Raw genomic sequence first — 21,634 nt, 5'->3', positions numbered from 1 at the left:
AGGGGGAAAGTGAATACTGTACTTTCAGGTGTTGGGGGGTGGGGGGGGGGGCGTTGTTGGCAATAATCCCCGAACGTTGGGCAACACCAGGAGCAGTTTTGAAAGAGTGTTAATTATTGTCCACAACATGTGCGCGCCTGGCGATGCGATAAGTGAGCCGATTTCTTCATTGCGTTCACGTGATCGGGCTATTCGATTCTAAAATGATCAAGAAGAAAGAAGAAAGAAAGCAGGGAAGGAAGAAATCCCCGTGGAGCGACGTTGTGTTTACGCCACACGTCGACTTTCTGTGTAATTGAAGAGGCAGTTTCATCAGAGACGAGCTGAGCTGGAGTCGGTGCCGTTACTGGATTGCTCAATGGTTGTGTCACAGGAGGTTGGACTGGTCGGGCGGAGTGTTTGCGCTCTGATCTCAACATCACCGGAGCGCACTCACTCACTCGCTGCCTCGCCGACAGTGAGGTGGGCTCCCTCCCTCCCTCTCTCTCCCTGGCTTTCTCTACCTATCCTCCCTTCTCTGTCTCTCGGCAGTCCGGACTTTGACGGATCCCCCACTCTTCGCTCTCAACCTTCCGCTGGATTCCCCTCTCCAGAAGTTGTATTTACCGTAGCCATGACGCGCGGCGTTTTAACTTTATTCTAACCTCTAAAGGACATATCCTCAACAAGTCACGGGTCTTTTTAAAAAAAACTGTTCTGATTAATCAGCCCGTCAGGATGAACTTGCAGTGGACCTGCCCGGTGCCCTGCATCCGCACCAGGAGGGTCGCGCACAAGCGGCTGGACTCTGACGACCAGCCGCCGGCCAAATGCGCCCGGCTGAGCGCCGAAGCCGGGGAAGCGCAGGGGCTCCTTGGCTCTTCTCCGGGATCCCCGGTCAGCCCCGTCGCAAACCCTCTCCCAGCTACCCACGTGGGGCCGTCCAGGATAGGACCGTTCCTGATACTACCTCTGGCGGACAGGGAGAGCGTGCACAGCGCGATGAACACCGACACTGGCGAAGAACTGCTGTGCAAGGTATGCGCAATCGCCCGTCATTGTGCAATTTCTTTGAATGAATGGTGTTTCGAGACAACGGGTTGCTCAACAGCCCGTCTGACATGTCATCATTATTTCGCAGACTTTATCGCAAATGGTCGTTTGCACGCGACGTCTCTCTTTCTTTTCGTTCGTTTTCTTTTTGGAGATCGATTTTTAAAAACCGCGTTTAAAAGAAGGGTATTAAACATCTGTTGTCAAGCCTGCGGAGGACCTGGCTTGCGCTGTGTTCTGGAGACGAGCCGAGTGAAGTCCACCTCTCCTCGACGCGCTGCGCTCATTTGCATACACGTCACCGCAACACGCCGCGCCAAGGTGCGCGAAAGGAAAAAAAAACCCCGCAAATACACGCAACAAAAGGGTGGCGATTCCGATAAAGATCCGCCGCTGCAACGAGGACGAGGCTGCTGTTCCACATCCTCGTGTTTAGACAGCGTGATGGAGCCCGCGGGCACTGGGCTTTGTTGATTAATAGAGTTAATCGATTTACGCTTTGGTGATTCATTTGTTACGCTCATGCAGGAAGCAGCTCGAATCAGAGCACGTCCTCCTTTTAACTCGCTGCCAAATTTGCATGGCTGTTCCCTTGGATGATCATTAAGAGCACACTGGCCCACTGCAGCCTCCCCCCTCCCTCTCTAATTTCCATCCACACATTCTTTCTCTGTCCCCCATCCTTCCTCTCAGGTCTTTGACATGGGGGCATACCAGGAGAAGATCAGGCCCTACGGCGTGCTGCCCCCCCACAGGAATGTGGCGAGCATCAGGGACATCATCCTCGGCGAACGCAAGGCCTACGTGTTCCTGGACAAGGACTTCGGGGACATGCACACCTACATCAAGAGCTGCCGCCGGCTGGACGAGGAGCGCGCCTGCGGCCTCTTCCTGCAGGTGGCCCGGGCCGTGGCCCACTGTCACCAGGCCGGCATCGTCCTGGGCGACCTCAAGCTGCGCAAGTTCGTCTTCGCCGACGAGAGAAGGTGAGCGGCAGCTTCCTGCACCTCAGGCACTTTTCAGTTCTCACCATCCGCCACGGCATTGGGTCACTTTCGGGTGCCATTTCAATGGAATGCGGTGTTGTGAGCCCTGGCAGGCGAGCCGTAGAGCAAATATGGCAGCAGCTGATCCACACAACCAAATACGCAAACACACTCACACACATGGATGTGGGCACGGAGAGAGTAGGAGGTTCTGTACTTGCGGAGGCAGACTGCACTGCTTCCCAGATTTTGGCCCTCTGTCTGCCTCCCTTTCTCACCCTCTCGACGTGTCTCTTTGTGTGTTTGGGAACGAGTGTGTGTGTGTGTGTGTGTGTGTGTGTGTGTGTGTGTGTGCGTGTGTGTGTGCGTGCTGTGGGAGGTAGTTTGGCGGAGCTGCCAGACGAGGCTGCTGAATGAGACACCCGTCCTCCTCCTGCAGTCTGTACTTTAGACGCATTTATGAATTATTATTTATTAATTATTTGCTGCAGAACAGCTGACGCCGTGTTGCGTTCAAATACACTGGGAGCGCATCAACGCGCCGCTCCGAACCGGCTTCCCACACACTCCCACACACACACACATGCCTCACTGTCCGCATTTTTGACCCCCGCACTGTCCACGAGGACGCACAGAGTCCCCACTCGCCAAACTATTTGTCGCCTCTTCGCCCTTTGCGTCACCCTCTTCCCCGTGAGCCCCCACCCGTCCATTTCTCCCCTGCCTGTTCAGAAGGGCCCTTGTTTCACGGAGACGTTCAGGCCTGACCTCCGGCCTTGTGCGGGGTCGTGCTGGATGAATGAGAGAGGACACCCAGTGAGAGGAGCTGAAAGTTGTTGTGTCCTACTGATAGCAGCACGGCGGCGGAGCGATGAGTCAGGGCGTAGATGTGCAGGGGGGGGGGGGGGGGGGGTTGCTGCGCTTATCTTATTTTCCTGCGTGTGTTTGTCTGAATGCGTCTTCCTGGTTGCATGTGCGCTGATTGCGCAGCGAGGGATTTGTATCTGTGCATCCGTGTTTTGTTGCCCGGGCGACAACATTGCGACACTCGTTTGACGCCCAGGAGCCACTTGACCCCGAAGTTGCGGGATGTTTTTCTGCACCCCGGATGCTCTGAGAGCAACGCCACCGTGAGAACAAAGCCGCTGATTCGGGGCCGCGTGACATCACGGAGTCTAGCTTTTACTTTCCCGGAGGGGGGGAAAGTGATGTTTTTCGCCGTCCATCGGCGCTTTTTTTTTAAATTTCCTGTTGTGCATTCCTCCGAAATCACAGTCAGGCATCGTGCAGACCGCGGCAGCCGTGCCGTGATGCAATGTGCAGGCCAACAATGCAGCGGCGGAGCCAGGGACAGAGGCACAGATCACAACAATCGTGCGCGCACACGCGCATACAGTGAATTGGAAAAGCCAGTTTAGGGACGGTGACTAGTACTGCGAAGCATGCACAGCTCTGCTGCCGAGCTAGCCTCCCCGTGCGTCACTGATGTGGCAACAGCCATTTGAGGGAAATTATGGGATGGCTGGCGCCGCAAGTGTGGGACCCAGGTGCAGATGGCCTCGGCCAGAGAGAGAGAGAGTGGGGGAGATCTGTACTCTTAACAGAAGGATGACTCACTCTCTCCACCTCTCCGCTCTGCTTCCTTTTCTGTCTCCATCTCTCATTCCGACTCACCTCCTCCACCATCTCGCCGTTTAAATATCTGTTGCTATCTATCTCGCTGCTTCTGGCCTCTTTTCGTCTATTTCCCCCGCGCCCCAGCGCTCCCCTCTGAACGCTGACTCCAGCCTCTGAATGGAATCGGGAGCAGAAATCGTAGCCTTTATTGCCCCCCCCCCAATCTTTAATCGGAATCAAGTTTACGTTTCTTTGGGGAAAATCTTGCGCAAAAGTTCAGGAGACAATTTTAACTGTAAATGAGTCATCTGCAAATATAAACCCTCACACTCTCAGCCGCTCTCATGGCGGGCTAAATGCGTGCGCTATCGCAGCATGTCTAAATATAGTAGTGTGTGTGTGTGTGTGTGTGTGTGTGAGAGAGTGGAGGAGCAGGAGGGTGCTGGTGTTGTATATTTATATGTGTGTTTATGCGAGAGAGTGAGTGTATGTGCCGGGAAGGCATTGGAAAATTGGCCAGGCAGCTCTGATTCTCAGATTCTCAGATGAGGTGTGTGTGTGTGTGTGTGTTCTTGTACTTGGCATATATTGAGTACCAAAATATGCATTCTACTTGCAAAATGAGGACATTTTTGGGAAGTGAGGACAGTGTTTGCTGGTATGGCTGGTTTAGGGTAAGAGGCTGGGGAGTGTATTATGTCTATTAAAGTCCAAGGTTGTGTGTGTGTGTGTGTGTGTGTGTGTGCCTGTTTTCAGCTAAAAGTGATACTAAGTGTTTAGCTCAGAGCTGTGGGAGATCAGGAACTGTTTCCCTTGTGAAATTGGTCGCTAACTTGTGAGTAGCTGAGTCTCAAAGACTGGATTTGACCCTTTTTTTTTTGTCGCGTGCAGGACACACGTGAGGCTGGAGACCCTCGAGGACTGTCGGATCCTGGAGGACCCGGGCAATGACTCCATGTCAGACACCCACGGCTGCCCGGCGTACGTCAGCCCAGAGATCCTCAGCAGCTCCGCCCCTTATTCCGGCAAGATGGCCGACATGTGGAGCCTGGGTGTCATGCTCTACACCATGCTGGTGGGCCGCTACCCCTTCCATGACCCCGACCCGGCCACCCTGTTTTCCAAAATCCGCCGGGGGCAGTGCTGCTTGCCCGAGGGCTTGTCCCCGAAGGCCAAGTGTCTCCTCCAGAGCCTCCTGAGAAAGGAACCAAGCGAGAGACTCACCATCGCCGAGCTGTTGGCCCATCCGTGGTTCCGGCAGCCGGCGCCGTCGCAGGAAGTGGTGCTCGCCGAACAGGAAGTGAGCTCAGGGGAGCAGACGGTGCCGTCCTTCGACATTGAGGAAGATGACGATCTGTTCTGCTGACGGACTCCATTTAGCCGAATCTGGCTGAGGGACCAAAACAAAAACTACAGACTTTTTCTACATTGGCACTTTTACATTTGTGTACTGTTGAATGGACAAACACGCTCATGCTTTCTACAAAAACTTACTGTACTGTATTTGTTGCCGTACGTGTTACTTGCCGAGGGCATTGCTCACAGTGACCATTCATTGTCCTTCTTTACGCTATTTGAAATCCTCTGGTGCTAAGAGAAATAACCATGACTCCGATTTCGATCCGATTATGCTAACAAAATAATCTCTAATTTCAAGCTAATTTCAGTCAATTAACCCAGACACTAGGACTCGCTGTCCTCTTGGATTGTGCACGTGGAGAGCTGAAGGTTGTTCCTCTCGCTCTCTGAAAAGGGCTGCAAGCGTCACTGGCTGACTCACAGACAGACTCGGGATAGAAGCTCGCTAGCGTCTCACGCCGGGCGGCGAGAAAGAGGGCTGCCCGAAGACTGGTGCGTCAAACGGAGAGCAAAAAAACTCGTTGGCGCGTTACAGCGTGGCGATCTTTGACCTCACCGGGGGTGAGGGGGTGTTTCATCATGAAATGGTGAAGGCACCTGGTTTAGAGGACGGGGTGGCGGGCTTCTGTTGCCGTGTCGTGCCTGCATCACTGTGTTTCACGGACCGAACAGCTCCGACTCCGGCCGTATTTCACGGATTCAAGGATTCAAGGATTCGATTTAAGGACCCCTGACCTCAGCTATAAGACCCGACTGTACCTCACCTCTGTCATGGTACTGAATTTATTTATCTCCTCTGACGACGGCCGCCGCAGTTAGCGACGCGACCTGGCGTGTAAGCTCACCACTTTCAGAAGAACAGGGAAGTCTCCGGTACCTTCGGGAGACGGCGCGGTTGCCTTTCTAGTTCATACATGTAGAGTGAGTCACGTGTTCATGTGACATGTAAAACGACACGGGTGCACAAACTTCATATTGCACTGTGAATTATGTATTTGTGACACGACCCAGAGGCCTTCGGGAGTCCAGACGGGTCATTCACACACACACACAGGAAGAGTTCTATATTCGTTGTCGAAAATATGTAAATATGTACATTTGGAATACGTGTGGACGTGTTGAATAAAGATCACGTTTTTTTTCATATTCATACGGCTTGTTTTTGCTCATTCCTGCTGCTGGCCTGTCTCTCTCTCTCACACACACACACACACACCTGCGCATTATGCGGATCGACTGCATGCCTGGGAGGCTTCCTTGCAAGAATTCTCCTCAGACGGTTCTTAATCATCGAGACAGAAACAATACATTTTCTCTCGTCCCCCCCGTGCTTTCAATTTCATCCTTGAAAGGGAAAAAAACTCTCTTCCTCTCTCTCTCTCCGTCTCCGAGCGTTTACTCTTCTCCTGACCTTTGCGTAAAGTAACATTTAGCTCCTCAAACACACAAATGTCAACAGTGGGTCAGAGCCTTTTCCTGGAATGCGGGCCGGGCAGCGAGGACCCGGCTGCAAAACAAACCCAGCTCATCCCGGCGTGGATAATCCAAACTCCAACGAGTGCGTTCCGTTTTTCATCCGATCCACTTATGAATCACTGTGTGACCTTTAAGAGTTTGGCTCCTCTCCACCAACTGTGTGTTATGACTACCTCAGGCATGGCTGGCCAGGGCTTGCGTAAGCATGGCGTGTGTGTGTGTGTATGTGTGTGTTCATGTGCATACCTGCCTGCGAGTGTCTGCTGGGGAATCTGCCAAACCGACGATGGTCCGACCACGTAAGGCAGGGGTCAAAACAGGGGGCCCCCAGAAAAACAGAGGTAGTTTAATGGTAAGATAAATATCTGGTGAAGTGTGTGTGTGTGTGTGTGTGGAGGGGGGGGGGGTAGGTTGGTGTGTCTATACATGAGTAGAACTCCCAAGATTCAGTAAGTGAAAATAAACCATAAAAAGAAACAGGAAGTGGAAACGACAGGAAGTGAGGTTATTTGTTTACGGTCACCAAATACGTCCATATTTAGGTTGGTCGGGAGAACGCCCCCGCCCCCGTACTGAACAATCAAAACAGTGCTAGCCTATTTTGAAGCTGGGTATCTGCTACATAAATGGACAGAGGTGTGAGCATTTGTTATATCTTCCTGGGCGATATCGCTCAGACGATGGCACAAAATGGTAGCAGGTGTATTGCTACATTGTAGTTAAGGTTTCCAGTTTGCTAAAGGTTTTTTTATTTATTTATTTTTTTACAAAAGTTAGCATTTTCTCACTGTAACCAAACCAGTTCAGTGTGACTCAAAACAGCGAAGTTTGCACTGTGCTCTGTAGGATGGATGAAACGAGCTAGCTTCGTAGCATAGCCTGGTTTCGGTAGATGTACGTTATTTTGTTATCTCTCAGTTGGCCTCAACGGCCCAGTGGGCAGGTCCGATTTTGTGTACATAGTTTAAAGTTTTTTGTGCTGTATCATCGCAGCGGCCAGTTCGCCAGGTATCCCAGCATTCCTTGAGTGGTGAATCAGTCCACCGCGGAGGGAGATGGATCACTCAGGGGACACAGTGCAGGTGCAATCAAGCTATTTTTGAACCGAACATTCCCTCTTTTATGGTCTAGTCTTATCTGCTAAGATTTATTATGGCTTAAACAACTGCTCACTTTCCCCCCCAAAAAATGACCTTATTGAGATCAAATTGGCAAGTGAGAGGAAACCAGCAGTGAAACAAGAGAGAGAGAGAGAGAGCGAGTGTGTGTGTGTGTGTGTGTGTGTGTGTGTGTGTGTGTGTGTGTGTGTGTGTGTGTGTGTGTGTTTGCAGCCATATTATTTGTCTGTATGATCTCATCGGGTCATGTGGCCACACGTGTAAAAAGCTTACACCTGTGATCCAGGATTATTGACATTTCCCAACCGCACGCACCTTCTCAGACTTCCTTGTGAACGGATGTGCAGTGTGATTACTTTACCCTCGTGATCATGATTTTATTATTCTCATATTTGTTGATATGGTAATGATGTTTGATCATCATGGAGGATATTCCATAAGCAGTGTTGACCAGTTACATATGAAATTGGCCTGTGAAAGTGGCTTCAGGTGTGGTGTTAATCCCTGTTTATCCTTCATGGGTCACACACAAGGAAGTAAAAAATATGAGTAAGTGCCTTCGCTGGCCTTTGCTCTCAGATGTTGTTGTTAGGTGCTTCTTTCAGGAATTACCCGCACTTCCCTTGCGTAATGAACACGGGAAACGCCCTCTCTTTTTCCTTGTATGACGGTAAATCCACCAGAGAATGTTCGGCATTGTGCTGGTGTTAGTTCAGAGGGAAGCGTGATTATTTGTAATCTGGCTGGTATTTTCAACTGTCATCCACAATGACGGAAGCATTCCTGCCATCATTGGGAGGAAGTCGTGACCTCTGCTGCGCCCTAGTGGGCATTCAGAGAACCGCAGCTAAACTTTATTTACGCTGTTTTTTTTAGGATTCTTTTTTTAAATCGGTCTCAGTTGCATGGTTGCGGCTGCGTTAACATGAATGAATATGCTGAATTTTATCAGTTGCATGATTGAAGGACGTCACAATTTAATCTGCCGTGTAATCACATAAAATAGCAGACAGGTGAATTTGTGCGCCAGTCACAGAATTTCTGGTTACGAGGTCACCTGTGTGCTTTCATGTTAGTTTTAAAGAGCATATCTGCATGATTCAATGCCGCCAGCGACATCTGGTGGAAACATGCCAATACTCCCGTTTCCTGTTCATCTGAGGTCACAGCCATGAGGCAATTGATGTGGATATCTATCTAGAAATAATTTGAGTAGCCCTAGACTTCTTGAAGGCACTTTATAGGTTTTGTCTGTAAAAACTGAAACTTCTGAAAGTACAGAAGTGGATTAAATTAATTATCTAGCAAACACTGCAATCTTCCTCCTACTGACAATAAGTTTAAATGTTAAAATGTGCTAAATATACAGATAAGTGCGTTGAAACAAAGAATCAAGATTGAAGGCTTTGGCAATTTTTTATGATTTTAATGTTTTTACAAAAACATCCACTTTAATCAAAGAGACCAAAGCCCATGTCATCATCGGACTCTTCAGACTCTTCCTTCTTCTCCTCTTTCTTCTCCTCTGCCTTGGCTGTAGAGGGGGAAAAAAAGAAAGGTTTAACAGGTCCCAGGATTGTGATCCAGTTTACTATGGCTCTCATTCATTGACAAGCATACAGGGGGATGTCCAGTTAGGACTATGTGATCCATAATATCCGGTCACCAAACTAACCTGGAGCATCACCAGCAGCAGGAGCTCCGGCAGCAGGAGCTCCGGCCGGGGCGCCGCCACCAGCTCCAACGTTGCAGATCAGGCTGCCGATGTCGATGCTGGACAGAGCCTGCAACACACACGTCATTAAAAATAAATAAGTCACATTCACCCCCATTTCCGATGCTTGAAATAGTGTTAAAGCACAACTGACTTAAGACAACAGACCCAGTGGGGCTCCTAACCCACACCAGCTCCCGTTAAGCATGCTCACCTTAGCAAACAGACTTGGCCAGAAAGGCTCCACGGTGACTCCGGCAGCCTTGATCAGGGCGATCAGCTTGTCCTCCTGCACACAGCAAAAGATGCACAATCACAATCAAGAACGGACACTCTGGCCCACATTTAGGGCAGTTGGAAGTGAATATCGCAGCAGTTCCTGCAGCAACAAACAATATCTCCTTTACTAAAGCATGCATTCCAATCCCAGTCCCCATGATGAGTCTCAGCCTTGACACCTGGAAGCGTGTCAGTATTTAGGGCAGCACGTGTTTCAAACATCTTATAGATGCCAGCGGGTGGCCGCCAAAGGGGCCATTTTAATGTCTGAGCTGTGTAATAGATGTTTCATACAGAAGTTAGAAGTTTAAAAGGCTATTCTGATGCAGAAACGAAGCTAAAGGCGGGCTAGCATAAAGCACGCCGCCATTTTTAGTCAAAGGATGTAACTGGACACAATAACTCCACCTTTTCATCAAGATATTATAAACCACTTCCCACCAACGACCTATTGTTAGCTTTATTATGGGGGAAATACACCTGAAGCAGAATACTACAGGGTCTGGAGGGAGCTATCGGGGACGACCGGCAACACTTACGGTGACGGTGACTTCATCGTCGTGGAGGATCAGAGCGGAGTAAATACAGGCGAGCTCGGACACGGAGGCCATTTCAGATGATGTATCTCACGTTTATCGCGTTGGATGCCTAAAAATGGGGGTGCTAGTCGCCGGATTCGGGGCCTTAGCTTCGGCAGAAGAACCAAGCACCTTAGGCACGATAAATTGCTAGAGCGGAAAAGGAAAGAGCGACACCGGAAGCTTGAGAATATAGTCCGCGCCGTTGTGCGTCGGGTTTACGTCATGACGCACAAACAGGACGCATACGTACCCGTTCGATTTAAGAACAAGAATTACTATTATTTTAAGGTTGAATTTCTAAAGACAATGAACCAGACATAGTATTTCCTCTAGATCTACTTTATGAGTTTTCCTACAACCTTTAGAAGTAAAAGAAATACATTTACAACAGCAGCACTGTTTCCAGAGATGCTTCCTTCCTACCGAACAATCATGGTGCATATTAATTCAATCCAAGGCATTTTATTTTAATATGTACATTTTTATTTTATTTCAATCAAAAGCACAAAAATTACAAGAGGCCAAGCATTTTCAAGGCAGACATCCAGCAGATCTCTCTTGGCTGTTTTTAGGGTAAAAGTAGGATTGCTGGGTATTCATAAACATATCTGAACATGAAAAAGACAATTCCCTGCAGTCTATTGCAAATGTTCAAATACTTTTCTCAAGTCTTGTCCATGGATCTCCCCACAGTGTCAGGAAATATCCTAGAAAGGTCAGTTGGACCGCTTCTGCTAAATTAACGAATTATTGTCACATTTGGCACCGATGTGTTTCCACTGTCCGATATGTAACAAAAATACTCAGGCAGGTAAAACTCCAAAACTAATGAGGATGGAAAAAAAGGTCAGAGTGGCTGTTAGTGGCACCGTCAGAGGAGAAAACCAGTTCATTGAAGACAGGACAGATTAAAGGAAAACAGGGTCTCCATGGTAACAGGTTACTCAATTACACATCTTCTGCATTAGCAAAAAAATGAAATATTCTGAAATAATGGCTAATCTCAATCTTCTACCGTGTCTCTATAACATCCATCATACGTGCATAGGTGGCAGGTAGCGTTAAAAGATGTCTCAGGAAAAACGAGTTCAGTTTGTGTTAATTATGTCTTTTTCTGCTACTTTAGTGGTTTAGTAAAGACATGTTTAAAGGCGTTTTAGGATTCTGTCCTCAAATTATTTAGATTTATTACAGGTGAATTCTTAAAAGCATTTCCAGTGAGCAAAATTTAAATGCCCTTGGCAAAAAATAAACCCCCACCAGATTCCGACTGGATTACTGAAGCCCTTATTCAAACTAAAAGGTAAATTCCAAGGCTGCATTTAATAATCTGAAAAGCAAGATGTGATTTTTGAACTTCGTGGTATGTTGGAAAAAGTTAGACATGATTTTACAATATTTAACATGATAGAAGGGGCTAAAAAAACAAAAACATCATCACATTGATGCGGTTGGGTCAATTACAAAACAAAATGACCAAAACCAGAAATATTCCTCCTGTTGCCTCCTTAGTTCAGTAGGAAAAAAATTCTTCTGATCATCTAGTCCTTATGAGGCTTCCTCTTGGGCTTTTCATCATAAGAGACTCCATATTCATTGACTCTTGTCTTGTCCACGGGATAGAGCCTGCAGACAGCAGGGGTCAGTAAACAGTTGTGTTTATGTGGTGGTGTTCTAGGTGAGTGTGTGTGTGTACCATCTCTGGTAGAGGTAAATGAGGAAGACCACGTCGTCTCTAAAGCAGGCCAGTCTATGTGAAGTCGGCATGGTGATGATGAAGGCGAAAACGTCATCGATAAAGGTGTTAAACGCCTGACAGAAAATAAAGATTAATAATAGAGACTTTAAGTGAAGTGGTACCTGTGTGGAGCTGTGTGGGTGTACCTTATACATGAAGGCCTTCCAGGGCAGGTGGGCCACAGACTTCAGCTGTTGATTTAAGTCATATTCATGCAAACAGAGAACCACATGAATCCTCAACATTATGTTTAAATATTCTCTTCTCTCTTAAACAATCATGTGAAGCAGCTGAAAATAAAAGGCACCTTATAGTTGACGAATAGTTGAGGAAGCATGAAGAGGAAGCCAAAGGCGTACACGCCTAGAAAAGTACGGAGCATTATTGTCTTTTGTCCTTTTAATAAATATGGCGCAGGTACGTGAATGTGCTAAAGTGTGCATCCCCCTCAGGGTTGGAGCTTACCGTTAACCAAACTGTTGATCAGCCAGGAGTACCAGCTAAAACGGAAGCAGAGAAATAGATGATTGATCATTGAGGGACGGGTTAAAGCCTTGGCGTTGTGTTCACACACTCCCGCACCTCTTATACCGCAGGAATATTAGCGCATACACAGCCCCTCCGATGCACAGCGGATATAGGAGGTATGACAGGTACTTCATGGCCTACAGAGAAATTTGCATTAGAAATACAGTAAACACATTAGTCAGCAACAAAAGGACCCTTCGGCCTTCCAACTAATACCAGTCTGACTTAAGATCAGACAGAAAGTCTGCCTCTTAGATGACGTAAAGCTCACCAGTGTGTCGTACTCCTCTGTTCTCCGCTCTGACTCGTCAGATTTTCCGTACTGTTCACAGAAAATGTGGAAATCGCAATACAGATGAGTGGAACGCTATGTGAAAAATGCTCCTCACCTCAGTTAGTACATTTAAAACATATCTGTTTATTCTTTGAGCTTCATGCACGTTTTAAAGCAGCCCACCTGGAATGTTGGTTTGCCTCCTTTCCAGGAGACCTGAATCTTAAAGGCTTTCTTCACTTTCCATACCTTGAAAATAAAAACCCAAAACACAATTCAGCCTTTAATAGAATTAGAGACATTTACCGACAATGGAAGAGATTTTTGGCGTACCTCAATGATGGAGCCGATCCCTGCAGGTATGAGGACCAGCAGGCTGGTCTGCTCGTCAAATAAATACAGAACAATCACAATGGTGCTGAAACACCTCCAGAGCACTACGGAACCCAGAACACAGAGATCAGACGATGTTAACTACTTGCCAAGCCTCTAAAGACTCCACAGTGTTCACACTATCTAGAAAAGTTCTTTATTTTCCACGAGGAGTGTTGCTTACCTGCTTTGCTGGACATTCCCACCATGCTTTTCTTCTGCTTCCAAAAGCTGATGTCATTCTTGAACGCCAGGAAATCAAAGAGGAGCTGAAAAAAACAAAAAAAACAACTATAACATATTTATCATTACCTCACCATTAAATAGACATAACTACGAGCACCTCTCTTTATGATTTGGTTTTTTAATCACGCACATGTAACCAACGGAATAAAGCATTGTGCATCTGCTTTATGCTATTTAATTATTCTTAGTGTTAACAGTTACATGGAAGGCAGCCACAAAGAAGGTGAGAGCCAGGAAGTACAGGTTGGTATCCACAAAGATTCCTTTAATCTCATCAGCATCTTTTTCTGTGAAACCTGTAACACACAGAAATACAGTCTGATTACAGGGCAGAGTGTGTGTGTGTGCGTGTGTGTGTGTGTAGGTATTTTACCAAACTGCTGCAGAGAGTAAACAGCATCTTGCATGTGGATCCAGAATCGGAGCCTCCCGAGAGAGATAGAGTCATAGGAGATGGTCAGGGGGAGCTCTTTGGAGGTACTGTTGATCTCCTACACACACACACACACACACACATTTAGCAGGCATTTTGACTCCTAAATGGAAAATACTACTGGGAAAGTAAGTGGTTTATTAAAATGCTGTAAAGAAGCTGTGTTGAATGAACTTTTTACCACAAGGTCTTTCACCCGGTTGCTGAGCTCATCCACGAATAGCAGAGGTAGATAAACGATCTTCTTACCATTTTGGAATCTGAAAGACGGGAAAACAGTTCATCATCATCATCACGTCTACACCCTGATGGAGTGCACGCGTGCTGGACTGCTGTCTTACACTCGGAGGTATCTGTGGACATCAGCGGGCAGGTAATCTCTGTCAAAAAGGAAGTGGTCGCTGACGATATTGAGTGTTAAGCGTGAGCGCCAGTGAGAAGTCGGGTGATCTGATGCCCCTCCGGATCCAATCCCTTCCCGAGGGGCGGGATTAGCGTCACGCCGTTTCTGCTGCGGGGATTCTTCTGTCTGACTCTACACGATAACGGAAAAATAACAACAGTTCCACTGGATTACTTGAAAACAGCACTAATACACTGTCCTCCTCAAAAAAGGACTACCATTGTTTGATCTTCTCTGGAAATCAGGGAAATCTCTGCGGGTTTAGGAACCATGTATGTGGTAAGCTGAGCCACCGAGTGGACCTTTCGCTGATCCTGCCACGGGTTGACGCCAGCTTGATGGACAAATATCATAGCGTATAAAGTCCCATTGTTACGGGTCTTCTTAGGGAGGGAGACATTAACCACTCTGGATAAACAAAGAAGGCAAAAATCTGAGATTACAGGTGTAAATAAATAATCTGCTTGTTGGCTGAATATTAATTTTAAAAACTGTCTCCATTTCGCAACAATTATATATTATAAAAAGCCAAACCTCTCAAACTTGCTGTTCACATCAAATAGGTCTTCTTTGTGGATCAGGGTGTGTCCTCCCTCAGCGTTGGGCTGCAGAGCAGTGTAAATACTCAACTGGACAGAGAAAACCAGAGATCAGAAACATGTACACGTGCTCACAAAAGTCAAAAGCACCCTGAAAGACTGTGTATGAACCTGTAGTTTAGGGTTCCCCGCCAGAAAGGGCAGGATGCATTTGTCACTTTTGGGGCTGTCGCAAGGTTTAGTGTACACGATGCCATACATCACCCAGCAGGTGTGGAGGACGTACACGACGAACACCCCCACAATCAGGGTGGTGAATGATGTTTTTAGGAACATGGCGCTCGCGTTGGCTCGTCACAGCATCTGCAAATGAGGTAAAAATGATTCCCAAATTGTTGGATGTGCTAGCACTTTTCTGAACTAAACAGCATTCCAGTTCTACTTTGGACTACATGCAGTCCACAATCATCTAAAAAGATTATAATAGATGCCATTTCATTGGGGTAACTTTATTTATATAGTGTCTGTTACAATCAAAATTGTTTCTAGGCGCTTTCCAGAATCCCAGGGCCTGACCCCAGACAAGCAGCAGTGGCAAGGAAAAACTCCCCTTTAACAGGAAGAAACCTTGAGCAGGACCAGGCTCATGTAGGAGGACCCTCCTGCTGGTGGGGGGCTGGGTAGAGAGGGAGGAGAGGGGAGAGGACAGGTAGAGGAGAGGAGAGGAGAGGAGAGGAGAGGAGAGGAGAGGAGAGGAGAGGAGAGGAGAGGCATAGAGAATAGAAATACATTATATTGTATATGTATCTGTGTAGATTCTCAATCATCCATGTTATAGTTATCCAAGGTAGTTTTCTGTCTCAACTGGAGTGTTGGAGTGTCCCTTTTTCATTGGAATGACATATAACCAATGGAGGCCATAGAACAGGGATCCACAAACACAATTCCGTGATCCGCTTCATACCACGTCTGTGTGGTGACCCAGAAATATGCGATACTGTAGATTAACAAATAAGATTGATATTCGTATATATGAAGTCAAGCCACTGGTAGGATCATTTTGCAACCTCCTGGTAGGTGATAACAATGTAAGGTACAACAGCCTGGCTACACAATAATTTGGTGTGTATATTTGTAATGAAGTGACAAATCTACACATACCGGTGTTCAGTCTGCCCAGCTGGCAATAACAGGACCCTCAGCTGGAACGCTGGCCGTTCATCCGATCATTCGCAAATTCAAATTCGCGGGGATGTGGGGGGAAATAATAACATCGCCTCTGTAAGAGCGTATTGTGAATTTAGTTTTAGGTCTCCCCTGAGCATTCGTCTGACATCTCTCTTCACTGATAGTTACAGTGACATTTGTAACCTGCAGCCGAAAGCGTGAGGTGGACTTATCTTTCCGCCATTCACTTCCTGGTTAGTGTCGCGAGCGGGATTTGCTGTGTGTTAACGCGAGAATTCGTCAACAGAGGCGCCGGAAGTATAAGCGAAAGTTGCAACTTTTAAACAAAATAAAATAAATGAATAAAAATTGTATTTAAATTTGTTTTAGTGGACATCTATGTAGAAGTTAGAATATAGAAGGAACATATTAAAAGAATTATTTTTTTCAGTGTAGTGTGTTTTGGTTGTTTGTTGCGAGAATATATTGAAAACGTAATATGTGCCATAATTATATGATTTTTTTTCTTTTTTTCTTTTGCAGAAAGTGTGGATCCTAAAAGTGTAAAACACTGCACCTTTCTTATGTCTGGAGTTAGAGAACAGCTTCAAAAGCTGCCGTGACCCGGATTCGAACCGGGGTTGCTGCGGCCACAACGCAGAGTACTAACCACTATACGATCACGGCTGGCCAACTACCAGTAAGAAGCGACTCACAATCCTTTATTGTAGTAGAAAACCTTGAAAAACATTTATTTGGGGGAAAAATATGACCTATATAATGCTGACTGGAGTGGTAACCCTGAGGAGAGGTTCAGGAGGGAGCTGTCTGATGAGACCAAGAAGCTCAAAAACGAGTTCTCAGACAGGGAGGAGGCTTTCGAGAAGGAGCTCTCTGAAAAAGACAAAGCCTTCCAGAAGACACGGAAGTGGTAGAACTTTGGTAATGTTCTTCAACCAGCATGAAAAGATTCACATTTTCAAATGAATTCTGAACTGTCTTTATTGTTTTAACAGCCAGAAACTATTGAGAAGAAACAGAGGAGGATTTGGAGGGTCTGGAGGTGGAAGATCTGGAGATCTTTTTAAATATTTGCACCCTGAGAGATTTCTGTTGTCATTTTTATATTTTTATTTATGTTTAAAAAACCTAGCCTAGCAACCAGCATGTAAAGTAAATGCTGCCGTGACCCGGATTTGAACCGGGGTTGCTGCGGCCACAACGCAGAGTACTGACCACTATACGATCACGGCTGGCCAGGTGAAGGGTGTTTAGCCCTGATCTCAAAGTTTTCTGCGTATACAGCCGACCAGGTAGAGTTAAATTAGTTTTAATCAGGACTGTCGACCTAGAAAGGACCGGTTTAGAGCACAGGTCAAGATTATTCGGTTTTGTTTAAAACAATGACACTGCTTTTAGTGACAAGGCTGATACAAAACATGCATGTACATCAGCACGAGGGTCCCCCCTACATGAGCCTGGTCTTGCTCAAGGTTTCTTCCTTGTCACTGTTGCTTGTCTGGGGTCAGGCCCTGGGATTCTGGAAAGCGCCTCGAAACAATTTTGATTGTAAAAGACGCTATATAAATAAAAAAGCGATTGGTGAAGGAGGAACGGGCCCTTTGCCGTGACCCGGATTCGAACCGGGGTTGCTGCGGCCACAACGCAGAGTACTGACCACTATACGATCACGGCTGGCTAACACGATGCGTTCACTGACCAGATAATGGAAAGACTCCACCGTGTCATATGTGACAAGTTGACGTCTAATTAAATCTTGATAAGTTTATCAGGTATCGGTGATGTAAGAGGATATTAGTATCAGCACTGACCACTATCAAGATGTCATACTGACATTATTTATCTGTTTTAAACTCATTTCCTGTTGTAGGATTAACTAATGACATTCATGTAGCCTTTCTTATGAGAATCAATAAAATAGTTCTGGCCTTGTTGACGCCGTCTTATATCCACACACTATACCTCTGCTTTTAATGAATCAGTGACATGATTCCTTTTTATTTAAATTAAACCCTGCAAAAGGCGCACAAAATGCCCCACGAGGAGTGTAGCAGCGAGGAAAGGTGCCCACAAAAAGATGTGCTGATCAGGGAAAGCAAGGAACAAATGACCTGAGGAGAAAATATGACAAAAGGAAGTTCAGAAGTGGCCTCTTCCATCTTCTCAGCCCGTTCACATGTCTGGTGTAATTTAAAGACTTCAGCCTTTTGCAGGCAGGGATGTTCTCATTCTCTCCCCTCAGGAAACCAGCTTCATACGTAAGCTAAATTGCTGAGTTCTCGGTGAGCCAGAACTCAGGCAGGTTCCTCAGGCAGAATGATCAAAATGTTCTTCTGATCCACTTCGAGACTAAAGGTGGTGTGATGTTTCTGCTCTGAGGGTCTCCTGACTCCATAACAACCAGTCTGGGAATGTTATGCCAACACATTTACTGTCTTTCAAATCACTTTCCTTTTCTCCTTAAGTCATATATGCTCATTTGTGAAGGGGTGCTTTGCTTCAATGCGTAGGGATAATGTATTTCTTTCATATAGTGGCTAAGCACTCTCCAACATTTCAGAAGAATATTGCGCTTTTAATCAACCACAGACAGCTTTAGGTACTCTTCAAGATTTTAGAAAGCAAGACCTTTTACAGCAGCTCAGCTCAGTCAGACTTTTTTCTCCCCATTACACGGGAAAAAGTGCAAAATGAACTGATGTAGCACAAGGAGATAAGGCAATATACTGTAGATAATATCAGGAGCAGCAGGAGGAAAGGTGACGCAAAAATGCACCACAAGTTTGTATATTCATCTCCGTTCATTCCAAAGAAGAAGGCTACGCGGGGCATAAAGATGCAAATCAATGTGAAGTGCTGGTGAAAGGAAGAGCATAGAAGAAGCTTTTATGTGCTCCATGAATGCAACCTAAAAGCAAAACAGGGATCAGAGGGAGCACATGTTGCACAAATGCATTCAAACCTTTTACAGTCACTGTGGGAAAATAATGAATCTATATCATTTATTCTCTTGATTTCTATCTTTTAATATGCATCTTTTTCATATTGTATCATCAGTATCATCAGTATAATCTACAAGCTTGTAGATTATACAATATTATACAATATCTTGTTGCCGTTATGTAGAACATGAGTCAGCAGAGTTGAGCAGAATGTGAGATGGTGGAGCAGGAGGTACCAAGGTGATTTTCAGGTAACCATATATAGTAATGTTTGGGTGTGAAAACTCCTCAAAAAGCTGAAACATTGCCAAATAGGGCAAACTAAAGCAGAAGGAGCCCGCGCCCAGTGATGGGTATATGGTCTCCTACACATTCTTGTGTTTTTGTCTTTGGCTGTGTGTGCGGGGCGTTGTCTGTTCGAGGCCCCAGCTGATAATAAAGTTCTCAAATCACTGATGTTCATCTCTTGGATTTGTTTCCTCCGCGCTGAACACCGAAGGAGAATTTGTCTCATGACCACATACCCGGAGGAAATCATCACCTCACAATACTGTATTAATTCTTCTTACAACAAAAAAAATATATGCTGATCTTAATTTAATTTCCAATGGGAGTAAAACGCTCAAAACTGTGGCTCTGGTCAATGGCAGAATTTCCAGATTTCTGCCGCTAGGGGTCGCACAAGGCCCATCAATAATAAAGCCAATCTGTTACTGACCATTGAAAAGCTGCAGTCCTCCCCCCCCCCCCCCCACACACACACACACGCACAAACACACACACTTACTCACCCCCTCCCCTGCCCTGTCCTTCAGTACTCTAGGATCCATAATCACCACTCTAAGCCTTCATCAACATCCATCACTCTTTCATGGACTTTCACAGTTAGGGGTGGAAGAAATTGTGAAGGGGAGAAATGGGGAAAGAAAAAAAGGGGAGAGAGAGGAGAGAGAGGGGGAGAGAGAGTAGAGAAAAAGAGGAGAGAGAGAGAAGGAGATAGAGATGGGAGAGAGAGAGGAGAGAAAGAGAGGAGAGAGAGAGTGAGGGCTACTCAGCTTCCAGCTTTCCTAAACCATCTTTTCAGAAGAAAAGTGTTCCTATCCACATCTAAAAAAATAATCCAATGTTATTTTTCTTAATCAGCAGAACCCCCTTTAAATGTTAAATATATATTTACATATATATATATATTTGCTGAATATATTTGCTGAGGAGAGTGTAATTTCATCTCCAGATGAGTTTGTGTGCGCGGCATATAGAGATATGAGGTGGCAGCTGCTGGCGCCCTCGAGTGATTGAAAATTTAGAACTTCGCATGAAACTATACCGTGAAGACCGACGCCAGGGAGGCGACTTCGTGGGGGGGTAAAGTGGGACGCGAACGCATGAAATGGGGGAAAAAAAAAGTGTTATGATTTAATTGAAACTAAAAAGAAGCCGCTGCAAGAATTAGCAGGCGAGTCGGGAGATTAGGCGTGAGGACTGGACGCGTCTGTGTGACTAAAGCTGGCGGAGCAAACATTAGTCACGCCAGCAAGGGGGATCCGACCCCGCAGTCCTGCAGTTCTCCATGGGACAATAACCGACACCAAAGGGTGGCTGCAAAAAAAACCCCACTTTATCCAAACATAAAGTGAAGGGTTGCCCTTCTGCCCCCTGGACAACGCGTCTCACGGCCGCTGGGTTGGACATTGAAGCAGTAACGGTGCTCTAAACCCAGCCTCTTAGCTCCTGAAAAACTCCACTCGTCGGTTGTGGCGCCTCTGAGGACAGGTGCAGGACTGCGTAGCCCATTTGGGCCGAGGTCAACGTGCGCGTCGCATCAAACTGGACTGGCGCAAACTCCCGCGTGGCTCGACAGCGTCTCTGCTGTCAGCGAGCTTCAGATGTAAAGTTAGACGCTGGAGCAAAAATATGGGCAGGCGTGTTCGCGCCACATTTTCTGGGTCAATAACAGTAACAAACCGCCCGTTTCCCTCCACTCGTCATAATCAAAGCCGCGGCGTTAGTAATTCAGAGCGGGGCGTAAGGAAAATAACTTGTCTCATTTAAATGCTAATTTGTCTTCAGCTGAAGATTCAGTACAATGGCAACAGGTTGGCGAAATTGTGGAATAAATTGAGCCCGCGCGTCAGACGCAGAGACGGATTTCCGGCCGCAGCCCGCCGTAAATGTCCTTTCCGTCCTCATGCATCTCTCGCCGCCCGGCACTGTCGCATAAATACGCAGTTGTTCGCTCTGCTGCCGCCGTGACTGAAAGCCATTCCTCTTTTTTCCCCCATCAACCCTTCGCGCCAGTGCCGATCATCTACATATCCCATCATGCCTTCACAAAGTCGATGTCAAAGAAACAATAGTACGAGCCGAAAACCGGCGTCACTTGGTTAATGTCTGAGGTGCCTCCTGACCTTTGACCTCCCCTCCTACCTCTCCTACTGCAGTCTCCTGTCGATCCTGTCGATTCCTGCTTTCTCTTCCATTTAACTTTCTCCCATTTAAGCAGCGCTGTAGTTGAAGCTGTTGCCACAAGGGGGCAACACCACACAAACTGTATTTTTTATAGCGAAAACACAGCAGCCTGCCATAAGGGGTCGTGTTTCCATAGACATATCCATAATAAGGCACTCTCATGTGACAGTCTGGGTGAAATTTGGATCCCCAAAAGCAGGGGTGCCCAACTCCAGTCCTTGAGGGTCTAGCCCAGCCGAGTTACCATCCTACCAGGCAGAGCGAGCTTTCTACGAGGAAAGTTGGATCCCAGGTGAAAGTGTTGGTAGGACGAATATCCCGGCTGGACTAGGACCCCCTA

The 21,634-nt window shown here is 46.6% G+C and overlaps 3 protein-coding genes, 1 long non-coding RNA gene and 3 other non-coding genes across 7 annotated transcripts; 2 read left to right on the top strand and 5 right to left on the bottom strand.

Annotated features, from left to right (window-relative positions):
* The first annotated feature begins 345 nt into the window (after nucleotides 1-345).
* LOC115251795 (tribbles homolog 1-like) lies at nucleotides 346-5,124 on the top strand. Its single transcript, XM_029845415.1, has 3 exons — nucleotides 346-1,017; nucleotides 1,726-2,018; nucleotides 4,527-5,124. The coding sequence occupies exons 1-3, from the start codon at nucleotides 718-720 to the stop codon at nucleotides 4,999-5,001; spliced, it is 1,068 nt and encodes a 355-aa protein (XP_029701275.1). The 5' UTR covers nucleotides 346-717; the 3' UTR covers nucleotides 5,002-5,124.
* A 3,861-nt stretch (nucleotides 5,125-8,985) lies between these two features.
* Nucleotides 8,986-10,345, bottom strand: LOC115251797 (60S acidic ribosomal protein P1-like). The gene is made up of 4 exons (XM_029845416.1): nucleotides 10,121-10,345; nucleotides 9,517-9,591; nucleotides 9,264-9,372; nucleotides 8,986-9,122 (listed from the first exon to the last, which is right to left on the bottom strand). Exons 1-4 carry the CDS (start codon nucleotides 10,190-10,192, stop codon nucleotides 9,040-9,042), a joined length of 339 nt encoding a protein of 112 aa, XP_029701276.1. The 5' UTR covers nucleotides 10,193-10,345; the 3' UTR covers nucleotides 8,986-9,039.
* A 277-nt stretch (nucleotides 10,346-10,622) lies between these two features.
* LOC101079108 (cleft lip and palate transmembrane protein 1-like protein) lies at nucleotides 10,623-16,136 on the bottom strand. The gene is made up of 18 exons (XM_011618332.2): nucleotides 15,857-16,136; nucleotides 14,867-15,058; nucleotides 14,691-14,785; nucleotides 14,375-14,564; nucleotides 14,095-14,288; nucleotides 13,935-14,013; nucleotides 13,694-13,811; nucleotides 13,522-13,616; nucleotides 13,259-13,343; nucleotides 13,036-13,139; nucleotides 12,886-12,951; nucleotides 12,700-12,750; nucleotides 12,483-12,565; nucleotides 12,366-12,400; nucleotides 12,208-12,263; nucleotides 12,047-12,091; nucleotides 11,859-11,974; nucleotides 10,623-11,788 (listed from the first exon to the last, which is right to left on the bottom strand). The coding sequence occupies exons 2-18, from the start codon at nucleotides 15,029-15,031 to the stop codon at nucleotides 11,704-11,706; spliced, it is 1,662 nt and encodes a 553-aa protein (XP_011616634.1). The 5' UTR covers nucleotides 15,032-15,058; nucleotides 15,857-16,136; the 3' UTR covers nucleotides 10,623-11,703.
* Nucleotides 16,137-16,477: 341 nt separating this feature from the next.
* On the bottom strand, nucleotides 16,478-16,549 carry trnah-gug (transfer RNA histidin (anticodon GUG)). Its single transcript has one exon. It is a non-coding gene; the product is annotated as a tRNA-His (tRNA).
* LOC115251798 (uncharacterized) lies at nucleotides 16,506-16,999 on the top strand. The gene is made up of 2 exons (XR_003890338.1): nucleotides 16,506-16,804; nucleotides 16,879-16,999. It is a non-coding gene; the product is annotated as an uncharacterized lncRNA (long non-coding RNA).
* Nucleotides 17,000-17,043: 44 nt separating this feature from the next.
* On the bottom strand, nucleotides 17,044-17,115 carry trnah-gug (transfer RNA histidin (anticodon GUG)). The gene has a single exon. It is a non-coding gene; the product is annotated as a tRNA-His (tRNA).
* Nucleotides 17,116-17,485: 370 nt separating this feature from the next.
* trnah-gug (transfer RNA histidin (anticodon GUG)) lies at nucleotides 17,486-17,557 on the bottom strand. Its single transcript has one exon. It is a non-coding gene; the product is annotated as a tRNA-His (tRNA).
* Nucleotides 17,558-21,634: the final 4,077 nt, after the last annotated feature.

This window comes from Takifugu rubripes, chromosome 12, assembly GCF_901000725.2.
Source record: "Takifugu rubripes chromosome 12, fTakRub1.2, whole genome shotgun sequence".
Classification (NCBI taxonomy): domain Eukaryota; kingdom Metazoa; phylum Chordata; class Actinopteri; order Tetraodontiformes; family Tetraodontidae; genus Takifugu; species Takifugu rubripes.
This window is presented reverse-complemented; position numbering and strand designations above follow the sequence as displayed.

Excerpts from the sequence above, each read along its gene's own strand:
- LOC115251795 (XM_029845415.1), top strand. The coding sequence starts at position 718 with ATGAACTTGCAGTGGACCTGCCCGGTGCCCTGCATCCGCACCAGGAGG. Across the intron at positions 1,018-1,725 it reads GCGAAGAACTGCTGTGCAAG|GTCTTTGACATGGGGGCATA; the intron begins GTATGCGCAATC and ends CCTTCCTCTCAG. Across the intron at positions 2,019-4,526 it reads GTCTTCGCCGACGAGAGAAG|GACACACGTGAGGCTGGAGA; the intron begins GTGAGCGGCAGC and ends TGTCGCGTGCAG.
- LOC115251797 (XM_029845416.1), bottom strand. The coding sequence starts at position 10,192 with ATGGCCTCCGTGTCCGAGCTCGCCTGTATTTACTCCGCTCTGATCCTC. Across the intron at positions 9,592-10,120 it reads ACGATGAAGTCACCGTCACC|GAGGACAAGCTGATCGCCCT; the intron begins GTAAGTGTTGCC and ends TGCTGTGTGCAG. Across the intron at positions 9,373-9,516 it reads GGCCAAGTCTGTTTGCTAAG|GCTCTGTCCAGCATCGACAT; the intron begins GTGAGCATGCTT and ends TGTGTGTTGCAG.
- LOC101079108 (XM_011618332.2), bottom strand. The coding sequence starts at position 15,031 with ATGTTCCTAAAAACATCATTCACCACCCTGATTGTGGGGGTGTTCGTC. Across the intron at positions 13,344-13,521 it reads TCTTTGTGGCTGCCTTCCAT|CTCCTCTTTGATTTCCTGGC; the intron begins GTAACTGTTAAC and ends TGTTTTTTTCAG. Across the intron at positions 11,975-12,046 it reads GGAAGGCCTTCATGTATAAG|GCGTTTAACACCTTTATCGA; the intron begins GTACACCCACAC and ends ATTTTCTGTCAG.